Source organism: Ascaphus truei, chromosome 6 (genome assembly GCF_040206685.1).
Source record: "Ascaphus truei isolate aAscTru1 chromosome 6, aAscTru1.hap1, whole genome shotgun sequence".
Classification (NCBI taxonomy): Eukaryota; Metazoa; Chordata; class Amphibia; order Anura; family Ascaphidae; genus Ascaphus; species Ascaphus truei.
In genome coordinates, this window is record NC_134488.1 from 64576968 (window position 1) to 64593946 (window position 16979).

Sequence of the window (16979 nt, forward strand, 5' to 3'; positions counted from 1 at the left end):
AATAATAAAGATGACAAAGAGTAAGAGCAGTCCTAGGAGGCTGAATCATAAAGGTATAACCAGTTGCATAAAAATGAGGAAATAGTCACACAATAGCCATGCAATCCCCTGATTATGATTATATTGATAAACGGTAGACTTCAAAATCCACAACCCTTAGGCACTTGCGTGAGTCGGGCGCCTCCTTTCTGCCGCCCTACTGCCCCTTTGGAATCCCAGCATCAAATGACGCTGCGGATGTCACCAACATGACGTCGGCCAGTAGCGCGTTGCCATGGAATCGCGACATCATGACATAATTTGACGTTGTGACGTCACAGTGCCATGGCAACGAGACGGCGTGTGACGTCACGCTGAGGACATCCGCAGCGGGATTTGATGCTGGGATTCCAAAGGAGTAGGAGGGCGGCAGAAAGGAGGCAGCCGACCCAGGCAAGTACCTTCCCATTAGGTCCGATAGGCCTGAGAGTGCAGCAAAATGATATGGGGGCGGAACATTTCGCTGCCCCAGGCTCAGGCCTAATGTGAAATCTGACACTGATGTTGATGCATTTGTGTGGATCACCACCAGACCTCATTAAGCGGTAACTGTAATGTAAGAGGGAAAAGAGTTCTCTTTTGCCTATTTAAACTGAGGTGTTTGTCTTAAACTCTCTCTGAACGTGACCTTGACATGTGCTAAGAAAGGTCTTATAAAAGAAGAAACAGAAATGCAAATTAATATAATAATAATAACACAATGTATCTGAAATCTGCATGTGATATGTTGGCAATTTAACATCTGGTGTGTGACCGCTAATTCTATATCTCTGCTGATTTCTTTTCCTTTCTACAGTTTTGCCCAGTCACACGTGTGGGAATCCCGGGCGCTTGCAGAACGGGGTGCAGCAGGGAACAACTTTTAACGTGGGGGACAAGGCCAGGTACAGCTGCAACATAGGGTTCATCCTGGAGGGGCACGCCCTGCTCACCTGTGTGTCCGGCTCTGAAAACAGCGCCTCGTGGGACTTTCCTCTCCCCTCCTGCAGAGGTACAGTCCATGCAAGGGACACGTTTACATAGTGTGCAAAGCTGAACTGTCGGTGTTATAGAATGTGTCAGTGGAGATGAAAGAGTCACTATCAAAATCGCATCTAATGCAATGTATTAACCCTTTCCCTGCCAGCAACCGATTGGGTTAAGGTGAAATCCTTTGCAGGACCCAAGTAAAAGAACAATGTAATGGGTTTAATGCGTACTATAAGTATTGTAAATGATTTTGACATTTACCTGACCTGAAATGTAGGATGGGTTTTACTACCCTTGTCTCTGCCTTGGCCATTTCCTTATCCTGTACCCATAATGAATTGCATCTCAGATAAGATGGGGGCATGGAAACTTTATCTTATCACAAGGGTTCCGTAAACCAGGATAGCATTCAGATTACTCTCCCGTTTACAGTATTTGCTTTTTACTTCCTTCCCTGTGTTGCCAAAATAGATATTGCAGCCCTGGAAAATGTGCATGCAACATGTCCATGGAAAGAGACGTGCTAGAACAAGAGGTCTTGCTCTAATGTAGGAGGGTGGGAGGCTCAGGGGAAATATGAGGAAATCTCCCCTGAAATGGTGGTGGATTCATGGAACATGATTGAGATAAAGTAAAAGGGGATGTTAAATATGAAAGAAACCAAAGGACCTTATAGTCTGAGAATTTCACAGCTGGTGATAATGGGCAGACAAAGTGGGCCAAGTGGTTCTTTTGCTCTCAAATTCTATGAGGCCTATTCAGGTAGCTTCGATGTTATCACTGCCAAATTGAACGTTTTGGAATGACCCTACCTCACGGGCTGACACTTGTGTTATCACGGTATTCAGAAAGAGTTATCGCAAGTCAGAAACCGCTCGGTAGGAAAATGTCATACCGCTCGGGATAGCAGCGCTTTTAGCCCGGTCTGTTTCTAAGTTCTGCCCGTGCGATATGGCCGCAGTCTGTGCAGCTCTTACAGGTGATCGCACTGTTTTGATTTTATTGTAATAATACGTTATTGAAGCAGGGGGTCTCCTGAGCTGAATCGCATGAATTTCAGCCCAGGGGACCCCATGCTTCCCGAGTTAGAGATCCTGGTATTGGGTGCCGGTATCCCCGCAAAGTTTCAATGACCCGGTCACGTGACATGGGAGATTTAAACAATGCAGGGAGACACCCTGGTTGGGTACTGTTTTATTTTTAATGGGCAAATGCGCTATTATCCAGATTTGGATAACAGGGATTTTGCCCATTACTGTTGTTGGGGGTAGAGAGGGTGGGTAGTAGTGTGTGCCCATTCATTGCCATTGGGGTTATCTTTGCTTCGATTGAGGGCATAGGCAACCACACTGGCAACTAATGGGTGTATTGGATAGAATTGATAGTTGTATTGTATTTTGATGTTTATTGCGGGTAGAGGGGGTGGGTGAAGGTGGTATTTGGCCCGTGGTGGGTGTTTAAACCTACCAACGTAATTAAGAGGTTAACTCCTCCCGCAACCCTCCCGGGAGGCCTAAACACCCACCACGGGCCAAATACAACCTTCACCCACTCCCTCCACCCCCAACAAACCGGGCACTGATATTTAACCCCTTCATTACCTTAGTAGTTAGCCGCTAAATGTCCAGATGCTGATATTAATGCACGTCAGTTCCGAAGACACCCAGCTTCAATCCGATATAGTAAGAATACATTATTTTCTTCAGAGTCACATCACAACCTGCGAGTTGCAGCCACAATGTGCATATCAAAGCTACCTGAATAGCTCAATGCAACTTTGAGCATTTGTGGAGCTACCGCTCGGGTTGAGATAGCGAGAGCGCTACCGATCAGGAAGAAGCAGTTTTCCAGTGAGTTTGGCATGTTATCGAAGCTTTCTGAATAGCTATGCTTGCAAACTCAGTAGAAAAATGCTCAAAACTATCGTTAAGTCACTTATCGAAGATTAATGAATAGGCTGCTATGTTTCTAATTGAAATATGTATGACCTTTAAGACTGGATCATACATGGAATTCTATGCGTTAGCAAGTTGCGTTTCAGCTAGCTTTTACTGCCCTTTATTTATCATGGCGTGAAAAACAGTCTTCCATATGCTGGAGAAGATATGCATCACATTTACTTGAATAGAACTCAACTTCTCTGTAGCACAGAGAAGACTAAAGCATGTTGAACAGGGAACTTAGTTTGTGTTTTCACACCCCTTGTAAAGGTATAACCCCTTGTGAGTAAGTCTCCGCAAAGTGCTGCCAACGGCTCATGTATTGGAGTAGTGAACGAAAAACGGCGCAACCCTATAACACTTTGCTGTGTAAAGCCCTTATCTCCCTGTGGGAGCTCTAGGTTAAACACTGGCCCTCTTTTATGTGCACATGTGGATGGAAAGCAGACAAATGTGAGGAGTACTAAGTGCAGCACAAACCTGTCTGCTTAATAAGTGTATTCCAGTATCCAGAGCTCGGATACTCGGGGGAACCATATGTCTTGTGCCTGCTATGTTCAGAAACCTTGTATCATCTGTAGCTCTCTTTGATGCTGTCTTGTTACATTTCCAATTAAATCTTACATTATTCTGAAAAATATTCTGTAAAGGTTATCATATAGATCAGGGGTGCGCAATCTTTTTCCCCTGCACCCCCCTGCCGGCTCTCCCCCCCCTCACGCCCCCCTCTTTGGCGCCGGCGTTCTATCACGACGCCATGGCAAAGCGGTGTCACGTGATGCCGCGTCGCCAGAAGCCATCTGAGCCAAGGTAAGTGAAGTTACAGAGGCTTTCGCCACTCCCCCGCCATTTAATTTAAATGACTTCGTTACACGTGCGAGGCCTCTGTAACTGCCACGCACCCCTGATGTAGATGACATATCCCAGTGTAATGGTGGATATCTGTGAAATAAGCACATTAATTCATATGGAACAAATACATAACTATAGCGCTATGTCCTTTGACAACCAAATATATAAATATTGTTCACAAAAACAACCTGATGAAATGTAAACAGTCAGACAATTATTATATACCAATATATTACAAGTATAGAGTGTCTACTTGCAAACAAAAAGTCCTGCAGCCTCTGGGGTTATCCAAATCCCATATGAACAGTCTTTGCCTCCTGGGCGCTGGTACTTGTTACTCTTGCACAATGCAGTTCATGAAGAAATGGAAAATCAAAAAGTGTAGGGAACAATAATGAGGTATTACACAATTTAAAAGGACAAAAACCACCTCTGTGTAATTTACCAAAAGCATATAATAGGTGCACCAAATTAAATAGAATAACTGGTGACTGGCAGTCATTTGTGAACACACCACTACCAAACATATACACCTATACACACTTAGAGTGGATCTCAATGGATAATTAACTCTTTGTCCATTAATACTTAAAATATACACCGTGAATGGTACAAGACGGAAAAACACTTATAAAAGTCTAGCTGAACGATGTTGTTGAAACCACTCAGCAAATAGAAATATCCCAGCAGTGATATATAAGGGGGAAAAAATGAAAACATAGCACAGCACTGCTATATACTAAGATTTAATATTGTACATGTAGCCGGGTCCCCCTCTGCTCGGCGACCCCCCCCCTCGTTACCTCCGTGCCAGGAGCAATGGCGAGTGCTGCCGGCGCCAAGCGGCAGACCCGCCGGAGGTTCTGGAGGGTGGGGGTCGTGCAGGGAGTGCTCCAGTGCGCCGGAGACTCAGCGGCGGCCCGACAAGGTAGGGCGCCGCCATATCGATCCTCGCGCATGCGCAGTGCGGCAGGTAGCAGCGGCGGCCCCTAGAGTGCTCGCGCATGCGCAGTGATCGCGCGAAAGGCACGGCCAATCAGCAGAGGGCTCACAGCAGGGACTACATCTCCCATGAGCCTCAGGAGCGCCCCACGTGACCCCAGGGAGCCAATAGGGCTACAGCATCTCCCTGCAGAGGAGAATAGATACTTTTCGCAGGGTTTGGAGCACATTAGTCGGCATCAGGAGCAGCTAGGGGAAGGAGGTAGGGTGCAGGAGTCAGTGACTCCCTGCACTAGGCCAGCAGCCCCCTAGGCCCCAGATAGCCCTGAGTCACCAGTAGTTTTGAGTGTTGTAGGGACAGGCCCCAGGTTAGGGACCCTGTCCCTTACTACCCAGAGTCAGTTAGGGACATAGCGGACGCTGCGCGTCCATCCAGAGGTTTGGGCTCAGACCTCCGCTGCCGCTGCAGCAGCCATCCGGGTGGGATCGCCCCGGACGGTAGTTCCTGTATTCGTCAGCCTTCGGATCCTTTGTGAAGCTCCTTGGCAGGCCCGGGCACTGGAGTGCTCGGCAGGTAACCATCACCAAGTGCACCAACGATCCTACATATATATTATATTCATACGGGACTAGTGGCTGCGCAGTCGCACATATCATCTCCCTTTAAGGGTGCGGGACATATTGAGTGGGGTTACTGGACACGGGGTGGGATCACCCGGTGCAGGTGGGAGCGTCCTGCGAGACGCAGTAGTTAGTGTCTCCTCTAGAGAGGGATACCTGTTGATATATGAATAAGTATTGCTACAGTAAAGTCATTGGTTATTTTACATGCGGTGAGTGGAGTGATATATATATATATATATATATTTGTCCTGCGAGGAATCACTCCTCCTCTGGCGGGAGCCATCGCAGGTGGAGGCGTTGCACCACGAGATTATGTTAAATGTATGTACCCCAGGCTCCCCGAGCGGAGGCTTAGGCTCCTGAGAGCCACACAGGTATACACAGCAGTCTGTATTCACAGGGAATACCTGTTACATACATAAAAACAAACACATGGAATAAAACTCATGAATTGTTCCTCACTTTCAACGCGTTTCAACCTTTTAAGCCTGGTTGTGGGGCCCTTTGGGGTATGCTCTCTCTGGAACGGCCGATACCCACGCTTAGGCTATGAATGCAGTCTGCTCCGAATCTCTGTTTGGAAGCCCACGTGCAGGGAATCTCCTGGTGCTGCTTCCTAGTTGGCTGCTTCAGTGACGCGGCGATGAGGCAACACACCCACAGTGCTCGATCAGCAAACCGCAAACAACAGTCCACTGTCAGTCCACATTCATAAGATATACACCCCCCAAAACACAAGCCCGCAGGCAGCTAGGTATTAAAGGTGGATTCAGAACGAAATGTGAGAATAAAGTAACTCAACCCAGCATGTTTCGTGAGAGACGTCTCACTTCCTCAGGGGTATGCTAATTAATGGGAGGGAACTCCCTTCACTAAATAGTTGTTACTATCCAATCACTACACAAATACTGATGGTAAAATGATGCTTTCAATTGCTTGCCCAGCCTGTATGCAGATGTTTTGTATTATGATTCAATTGTGAGTAGGTAATGCATCTAGAATACCTAACTGCCTGATGTATTCAAAACAGATCATCTCAGCCAATAAATAATCATATATAAAACCTCAACAATTTATATCTTCATTGATGTAATCAGTGCTAGACACATACTATATGGACATTATAATATACTCATACACTAAGACTGATAGGGAGATATATATATATATAAATAAAATAAATAAAAGATACATGAGTACTATCAATTCAAATTTTAAAATGATTAAAATATATATTTCCACAGAGTGATGTGGACAATAAATCCTTGGGATTATACTCTGAGCTAATCTCAGATAAATTACACATTTTGTTTCATCCACCGATCACTCAATGATGGAAGACCAATTTTAAATGTTATTACAGGGTAACAGACTGAGAGAGGATACAGCGCCACAGGTTTTTCTAGTCTCTCAGGAATTAACCCAGATCAAACTCCAGGTTTAACCCCTGAGGCAACAGTGTCTTCAATTGATATATCCAGAAAGTTTCCCTGCTGGATATCTGGATGATTCTGTTCCCTCCTCTTCAATTCGGCTTAGGACATCAATCCCCATACATTTTAAGCCAATGGTTTCTGTTCATGGACCAATCTAAAATGATTGGAGACACTATGGGTTTGCAAACCTTTTTTAATATTATTAATATGTTCCCACAGTCTCCTTTTAAGTGGTCTACATGTTCGTCCGCCGTACTGGAGTCCACGTGGGCACTCCGCTTATCTACTATATATTTCTGAAAGTGTCCTATGTGTCCGGGTCTGTATGTGTCTCCCTGTGCCCCTCCTCGTGTCCCTAGCGGCAATCTCATTGGACCTTGGGCCAGGCCAATGAGATTGCTCCCTTGGGCCGCCCGCCCCCGCACACCTCTCATTGGCCTGAGGCGGAGTACACACACACACACACACACACACACACATCACTATACACACACACACACATCACTATACACACACACACACATCACTATACACACACACACACATCACTATACACACACACACACACACACATCACTATACACACACACACACACACACACACATCACTATACACACACACACACACATCACTATACACACACACACACACATCACTATACACACACACACATCACTATACACACACACACACACACACACATCACTACACATCACTACACACACACACACACACACACCACACACACACACACACACACACACACACACACACACACACACACACACACACACACACACACACACACACACACGGTGTTACATACATTAGCGGGGCTCACAGTGTTAGCAGCACATCTCCCGCTCTCTTCCCCACCGGTCCCGGAGGCTCCGCCTCTTCCTCCGCCTCTCCCTGTTTCCCGCGCTTTCACCCCCCCCCCCCTCCTCCACGTGGGAGCTGCCGGACGGGTGAGGGAGCTGCCGGACGGGTGAGGGAGCTGCCGGACGGGTGAGGGAGCTGCCGGACGGGTGAGGGAGCAGCCGGACGGGTGAGTGAGCGGCCTTCACCTCCCCTCACCCCCCTTCACCTTTCCTCACTCACTTCCCCTCCACCCCCCCCCCCCCCCCCGGCGCCGCTACAGTCAGCAGGGGAGCGGAGTGAGCGAGCGAGCGCCAGGGACACAGCGGGGGAGCGGCCACAACACGCTGCCTCCCGCCTCAGATTCACGTGGGAGCTGCCGGACTGGTGAGGGAACGGCCTTCACCTCCCCTCACCCACCCCTCACTCCACTTCCCCTCACCCACCCCTCACTCCACTTCCCCTCACCCACCCCTCACTCCACTTCCCTTCCCTCCACCTCCCCCCCTTCCCACCACCTCCCCCCCTTACCACCCCCCTTCACCTCCCCTCCACCCCCCCTTCATCTACCCTCACCCCCCCTTCACCTCCCCCCTCCCCCCCAGCCCCCCACCTCCACCCTTCCCACCTACCCCCTCCACCCCCCCTTCACCTCCGCCCCGCCTTCACCTCCCCTCCGCCCCCCCTTCACCTCCCCTCCGCCCCCCCTTTCACCTCCCCTCACCACCCATCCTCCTCACCTCCCCTCCGCCCCCCTTCACCTCCCCCCACCACCCCTCCGACCTCACCTCCCCTCCTTCAATGCCTTTCGTCCGCCCTCCTGCCTCTGCCTTTCGCCCACCCGCACTTCTGCCTTTCACCCGCCCACCGCTCACACCCCTGCGCCACACAGCCGCCGCATGCACTCAACAGACACCCGCCACACTCGACACACACCCGCCGCCTCTCACCCACCCCACACACTCGACACACACCTGCCGCATCCTGCCCCTACGCAACAATATCACTGACCAGCTGTCACCCGCACTCGCCACACACCCGCCGCCTCACACCCTAGCAGGACCCCGACCCACAGCCAGCACTCACTACCCATGCGCCACCCGTACTGAACACCCACCTGCCGCCTCACACCCGCTCACACCCTAGCAGGACACACGCCTCACATTTTCACATCACTTATGTCACCAAAATATACATTGTACTGTGGTGTGTTTACAATAAACCATTTTTATACAACATCGTATTACATTTTCTTCCATCTTTCTTTTCAACATTATTATCCAACCTTTCCAACAAATAGTCACCTATTGTTCCACGATTTATAAATAATACTACCTATTACGCATTTACATCCCGGGCAACGCCGGGTCTCTCAGCTAGTTTAATATATTATACATTAATTCATATGGGATATTAACTATACTTCTTAAAATTATATATTTAAAGAAAGAAAAAGAAAATGTCAGCGCCACGGGCTGAAACGTTAGATCATCTATGATTTCTGTACAGGGCCAATGCCTTGCATAGGGCTGAATGGCAGATTAATCTGTTCCTTCAGCATCCTTGTAGTTTTGCCCATATAGTAAAGTCCACATGGACATCTGATAAAATATACGACATAGCGGGTCTCACAGCTCATATAGTGTCTGATTTTCTGTTTGGTGCCATCATACGGATAGTTGATGTGCATAGGAATTTCCTATCAAAAGAAATTGGCAACCGATACACAGGTGACATTTATATACTTCTGGTATCTTCGTAAGCCAATGGGCCGGGGCTACATATTTACCAATAGGGTTGACAAAAGAGGTGTGGTTTAACACATTGATTACCTATTAGCTAGTCAGCTGCCAACACATGCCAATGTCTTAATATCCCGTTTTTAATCTAACCAGATGCCATGCTAAATGAACTAATAAAGCAAAAATGATTGCGTCACTCTTTCCATCCTAGTTGTCAGTAACGAATCCCTATCTTCCAGCTGTACCCTATAAAGGGCTGACTCAATCTCCTCTGGGTCATTGCCTCGGTCTAGAAATATCTGTCCCATATTGCATAATGCCATATCAACTTTGGTCGGATCACTAGTCACTCTACGTAGCCTTAACATTTGTGAATATGGAAGGCCTTGTTTAAGTGGGGTAGGGTGGTTGCTGGACGCTAATAATAATAATGTGTTTCTGTATGTTCATGGTGGATCTTAGACAACAATGCCCCATCCTGTTTATAAATAACAGGATCCAAAAAGTTAATTTCAGTCACACTGAAATTAAGTTTAAATCTGATAGTCGAGGGAAGTACATTTAAAAAGTAAATGACATTGAGCAGCAGTTTTTCAGGTCCCTTCCAAAACATGAAATGGTCATCAATATATCTTTTATATGTGACAATAAATTTAGAATAGATTATGTTGGACAGAATATGGCTACGTTTGTAATAGTCCATGAACAAATTTGCATATAATGTGGCCATATTGGACCCCATCGCAGGTACCATTAATTGAACAAAAAAAGTTCTCGAACTTGAAGTAATTCTTGTTGAGTATTATTCCTCACTGTTTGTATACAATTACTTGGATTACTGGGCAATGGAGGGCGCCCTGCATGACGTCTCTGTTTCGCTGGCTTTTGTAATGAAGCACTTCTGGTTTAGTAGGGGGTTTAAAGCATGGACATTTTCTTTTTTTTTTTACTTGCCCGTGATGTGGGGCTTCTTTTATTGCTTCGACCCTTGGGTTAGGTTAATGTATATTTTATGTGATTGCTATGTAGCGTGCACTTGTTTAGACATGCTAATGACTATTAGGAGGTGTGTGTGTGTGTGTGTGTGTGTGTGTGTGTGTGTGTGTGTGTGTGTGTGTGTGTGTGTGTGTGTGTGTGTGTGTGTGTGTGTTATATATATATATATATATATATATATAGTAAATAAGTATTTGGTTAGTAAATATTACAATAAATACATCTAAACAGGTATAACATATTTATGTACATTTAACACTGTATAGTTTAATTTACAGACATTCACACAAATTACAGAGGTTTAATAAAGTAATATTAATTAGTAGTTAGTAATAATAATAGGTAGCATTAGTAAGTTAGGTGAGTTAGGAAACTAAATTATGAGTATCACAGCTTTCTGTTAACCTTTTCACGGCCAGAGTAGACGGTAAAACACCACATTTCAGGCCTATTTGGCCACAAAGGGTTAAATGAGTCCCAAAGTGAGTGAATGGCGCACAAAGTGCAGCGTGTGAGTTTTCAGAAGCTGCCCTTGTATAGAAAGCGAGAGTTGCTTTTATTTCATGCTCATACACAGAGGCGCAGGGAGGCTGTGTCCTTGCTGGGTAAATGCAGAGTGGGGACACAGCATTCCTGATCATGTTTTCTTGGCTGCGGATGGCAAGCAGATCTGAATGTAGCCTCACGGGGCGGCTCAGCAGATTCAATACCATAATTCTATACTGCAGGGGTATGCGGGGTAGCAGCTTTTTGTGTTAAGGATAGCGCAGGGAGGATACACATACACTCCCTCCATCAATGCAGTCTGAGGCCCAGATCTACAAAACGCCTTTACTTCCATTTATAGATCATTGATAGTTAGCCAAAGTGCTACCCCACTTGTACCATGGATATGTGCAGCATAGGGGTTTACAGCAGGGTAACGGTACCACTCCCTGCGAGTATAAAATACTCTAAACTCTACTACCGGGGTCAAGAAATAATAAGTATGTTCCTGCTTATATCAATAGACGCTGGATGTGTCTGTTAGTAGAGAGATCTCTGTTGTGCTCCCCTATGGGAATGAATGAGGGGAGACAATGATTAGCTATAGTGCCATGTGAGCTTACACAGAACTAGGGTATGCAAGGCTAATACTCCTTACACAGGAGACTGGTTAGTGTTAATCCACCAAGCAATGGCTGAATAGATGAGCATAGGAAGTTAATGCTCCTTACGGAAAGTGTCCAACACCCGTCTGTGGTATTCCGCTGGATGTGCGCACCACTGGGACATGTAGTTGCTAGCGATTGGACCAGATTTAAAGGTTGAAGGTGGAGAAATAGAAGAAGGGGAGAACAGCTTCGGCTTGGCTATTCCTGTGACCAGAAAACTGCTTGAATGCTCCAAGAGTCCCGCCGGCAGGCCGCCAGTTACTGGTCTATGCGGTGAGGTATCGGTCGCATAGTGCGTAACATCAGTGACCCCTACCCTTGACAAACTGTACATTTCGCTTTCTCAAAAAGGAAATTCACACCTCTACTAAATATCATTCCATTCTCCTGCCTTTGTCCCAGCAGAACAGAAGGGGTTAAGGAGAGGGAGGATTTAGAAGAGATACCTCTAACTCAGTTTTTTGTGGTATACATTTAGCCACGCCCACTAGCACTCCTTTTGACACACACACACACACACACACACACACACACACACACACACACACACACACACACACACACACACACACACACACACACATATATAATGTGGTAATGATAGGGGTTTCTCAGAGCTTGTTGGGTATCTGTGTGTTTATTAACTGTGTGCAGCGGCCCCTCCCCACCAAGGTTTAAGCTTGCCCCTCCCCACTTTCCAAGTTGGCAGGTCAGTTTCATTATGCCAGGTTACTCTCCAGTTGTAATCCAGGGGGAGCATGGAGGGAAATAGAACAAAAAAGACAAGAAAACAATCTAAGTGTAGACAGTTTTAAAATTGTGTAAAAATTCTATGTTTTGTCTTGGCTCGTATGTGATGCCTACTTACAAGATGTAAGTTTAAATCAAGCGGTTTTGACACACAATAGTCTCTGCTAGAAAGGTTTTCTCCACTCAGTGATGGGGTCTCCAATTCTCAGCTCAGCAACAATGTGTATGTAAAAGAAATGATAACCATAGTGCAGACCAGTACAGTATAAAACTCGACTTTATAGGGTTAAAAAATGAACACTTACAATAAAAACAAGTATTTTAAGCATGTATCACAATCATTGTGATCAAGGAGAGAAGAGTTTGTTAACTTCAGGCTCACCCGCCTCCTCTGATGTGACTTGGTGCAATTCACCTATCTCTGGGACTCTGTAGCTCCGGCGGTGGACGACGTCTTCCAGGCCTTTCTCCCCTCGTGGGCTCCCTCTTATGTGGGTTGTTGGGCTCCCATTAGCTGATGTTAGCAAGCACTGCGCTTGGAGCTGCCTCTCGGGTGGATGATTCTGCCTCCCTCTCCGCCGATGCGTCACTTCCGCTCCGTCCCGATACGTCACTTCCGGTCGCGGTTATGTGAGTATCTGTATGGCAATCTCTCCTCTCTCCTCTCTCCTCTCAGGACGGCTACCACTCTACGCGTTTCGCCAAAAAGAGTGTGTGGCTTCCTCAGGTTACGACAGATCCAATGTGATCATTCTTCTTGTAATTATACAGGTTAATAAGAATTTTAACCCACGTGAGTGTTAGGACCTGCTACAGTCATGCCTTGTAAGTGGCAGCAGGCTTAAGATGCTTTGGCCAAAGGGTTAAACTAAATGACCCTTTTTTCAAGAGAATGTATAGATATTGCACTGTGTATTTTTGTCACATTGGAAGTAGCTTTGGGCATCTTTGTCTGTTTTTTGTTATATACATTTAGCCACGCCCACTAGCACTCCTTTTGACACTTATATACATATATATATTATGTGGTAATGGTAGGGGTTTCTCAGAGCTTATTGGTATCTGTGTGTTTACCTCTAAGGCTAAGGTCCCGTTGCACGCGTCCGCACGGCTGGCTTGCTTGCCGGCGGCGCGTGCAACTCGCTGTACCGCGATCTGCGGTCTACAGGATACTTTTCTCGGAGCGGGGGGGGCGTGGCCAAACGGGTCGGGGGGGGCGCGGCCATGACGTGAGGGGGCGCGGCCATGACGTGAGAGGCCGGAGCGGGAGGTGGGCGGGAGTTGGAGGATTGACAGGGAGGGGGGGGCGTGGCTTGAGCGGAGGGACCCGCTACTCTTCCCCCCCCTCCCTCCACGGGCTGCCACGGGCTGCAGGTAAGTAAAAAAAGCACACACACACGCACGCAGGCACTCACGCACTCATACACACACACACACACACACACACAGACAGAGACAGGCACGCACGCACTCATACACACACACACACACAGACAGAGACAGGCACGCACACAGACAGGCACACACATACACACACACACACACAGGCAGGTACTCACGCACTCAGACACACACACAGAGAGGCACTCACGCTGCTTTCACTCCACACTCCTCCCCGCTCCCCGAAGCCTCTCCTCCTCCCGCAGCCTCCCCTCCCCATTGGCTCACAGCCACACCACGTGACGCGTCAACGCTAGGAAACACCATTCTGTGGTGTCTCCTAGTGGCTGACGCGCCACAGCGTGTAGTCAGCTGTGCAGCCAGTGGGGACCGGGACCGGCTCGCGAGGATTCCCCTGCTGGTGGGGAACTCGCTACATTGCCGCCCGCGCCAACGAGCGCAGCGGGTCCCAGGCCTAACTCTGTACAGGGTACATGCATTAAGTCCTGGTACAGGTTATCGAACCCGTTCAGGTCACAGGGAGTTAACGCTGGAACAGGTGCAATAACCCGTACTGGCACTTGATGCAAGTTGTATATAACCTTAGCGGTACAGCAGCTAATGTAAATAGTTTGTGCATTGCTGGCCCCTTGAGTCTCTGAGAGGGTGAAATCGGCCCCCAGTGTAAATTTACCATGACAGATAATTTCACCTGTCAATTGTCCTCCCTCCTAACCCTTCCAAATTCCATAACTCGTGGTTACTCTATATTTGCAAGACAAATGGTGCAATTAAGCATATCGCTAAAAAGAATAGGATCCAAGCAAGTGTTTGGCGAAACGCAGAATCAAGATGTTGAAAAATGATGACTATTGGAAGGGTAAAAATGTGAACGCAAAGGGTCACTGCCGTGAAACATTACACCTGCCATTCCAGAGGAGGGCTGCTTAACCATGCCCTACATTTAAATTCAAGGTTAACAAAAAATGGAAACATTACTCTGATAGCTCACTGAGAACAGTCTATTAAGAGCATGATACAGCCTGTGACTTATTGATACGGTGTCTCACTGACACCTGCTGCAACTGTAACACAAAGCTGATATTCAACATGCTGTGAAGCTGTCTTCTACTTGTTGGGGAAGCATGAATGGGGATTAAAATATCACATAGAAGGGGAGGAAGCTTCACTGCCTATTGAATATGGGCTAGGGTTTCTGGGAGGGATTGTTTGACAGTGCATGGCTTGGTTACCTTGCCATGTGAAGCAGTGCACACTGGGTATAATTGCAAACTTGTAACTGTTTAGTGCTACTTCTAGTTGGGAAACAGTCCTTAGGCTGCGGTCCCAGTCTGCACTGAACTGCAGCAAGTGCGCGCATGACCTCATGCAGCTGGTTTGCCCTCATTGGCTGGACCGCCGGTGGGGGCGTGGCCACCCCTACGTCGCAAGTTGTAAAGACAGTTTTCCTGTCTTTGCAAAAACTGGTAGAATAGCGCGGCTGCTAAATCCGCGCCAAGGTAAGTAGTGGGCCCGGCCTCATTGAGGGGCGGTGCTTGTACGCGCAGCGCACGCCTTACTGGGGACGCAGCCTAAGAAACATTAGTGGTCACTTAGAATGGAGTACTGCTGACCTTGTCATGCCATGTGTCCCCCTCCGGATACCAGCATAGATACTTTTAATACTATATACAACCCCCTCTTAAACTTAAGTTCCTAGAACCTTTCAAAGTGGGAGGAAGTCGCTCCCGGAATAATGCAACATGGCAGATTAGAACCAACTGAAGCTTTAACTCCAGGCCGATGATGTCAGTCCTCAGAGTAGGGGCTAATTAAAGCAGCAATACTACTTTCCAACTTTTTTTCCCCTTTCTTTTTTTAAATTATTTTTATATGTAAAGCATGTGACAATGTATAATTCTACATTCCTACCGAAACTAGCAATTGTTTGGTCTCCTGTTATAAATCTGTAAAAATCCTGATTGTGTGTATAATACGGTTGTTTCCAACCTTTTTTTGGTTAAGGACCCCTAATTGAAATTCTGAGGAACCCCCAACCCTCTCTAATAACAACTCTGTGATCAGATGCATTGTAAATTCTTCTGTATTTGATAAGCAGCAAGGGATGAAGAGGAGCACAGCAGCGATTCCCAGCAGCTTCCAGCTAGTGTAGCGCCAAAAAATGAGGGTAACTCCAAATGGGGATAAGTTATAAAAATAGTATTTTATTGGTCAGTAGAGAAAAATACAATGGCAGGAACGCACCTACGCGTTTCGTCCGTAAAGGACTTTCTCAAGTCGCTGCTGTGCTACTCTTCATCCCTTGCTGCTTGTGACTATCTTCAGAGGACGGCACGCTGGAACTGATCCACTAACCAAGGACACCAGAAAGGAAGGTAAAGGGCTGCAGCCCATTATATTTTTTACCATCCATTGCTGGACTTATTTGAGTTATTCCTCGGGGTTGAGTACACTTCATTAGGAGACCTATTTTGGGGTACCCGCGTGGGCACCACCAGGCCTCCAGTCTCTCACCCTGAGATGTTATGCCAATATACTCTATGTCCTGAAGTTTGGATCTACTATTGGAATTAATTGAATATTTATGGACTATTCATGGTGATGCACCAATACACTGTTCTATTCTGTATTTGATACAATTTTCAAATGACCATACAATTGCTGGGAACCCTTTAGGGATGCCCGGGGATCCCAAGGGGTCCTAGGAACCCTGGTTGCAAAAACAATGGCCTAACATAATAGTTGCTTCGGTCCGTCTAACTCAGCAGCTACAATGTATCCTTATATTACAAAATAACTATTGTCCCAGCTCAAACTGCTGGGAATATTTGCAACAAGTTATCCCAAACAGGAAAGTGTTGCAAAGATGTTGCACTGCTTGGGAAGTGGGTTAAAACCTGCTATAGAAATCAAAGGATGCTTTAAAACTGATTAAAAATTGCATTAAGAGCTGAACAAAAAAAACAAACAAAAGAAACAGTCAGTATTATCTAATGCAACAGAACTGATTGACTTATTTTTTTTTAAAAACCACATAAGAGTTCAAGTTTTGCTGCTGTAACAGTGAGCATAAGACCAGCAGGGGATTCTGGGAGAGGAAATGGCAGCCATACTGTAGAATCTTCCTGATACAGCAGCCAACCCTTATAACTACCGGCAATGACCAGTCAGTAGCTTTAGAGATGTAGCAGGGTTGTGTAATTACATATTACATTATATATTTTTTTTCATATAGAGTAACTCAAAAAAGAAAATCCCTGCCTTCTCTTTCACAC

The 16979-nt window shown here is 46.6% G+C and overlaps 1 protein-coding gene across 1 annotated transcript in view; it reads left to right on the forward strand.

Annotated features, from left to right (window-relative positions):
- The window catches only part of CSMD2 (CUB and Sushi multiple domains 2), a 701191-nt gene that overhangs the window by 288724 nt on the left and 395488 nt on the right, over positions 1 to 16979 (forward strand). The window contains 1 exon segment of the mRNA XM_075604612.1: positions 836 to 1030. Within this exon segment, the coding sequence (XP_075460727.1) occupies positions 836 to 1030 (195 nt within the window).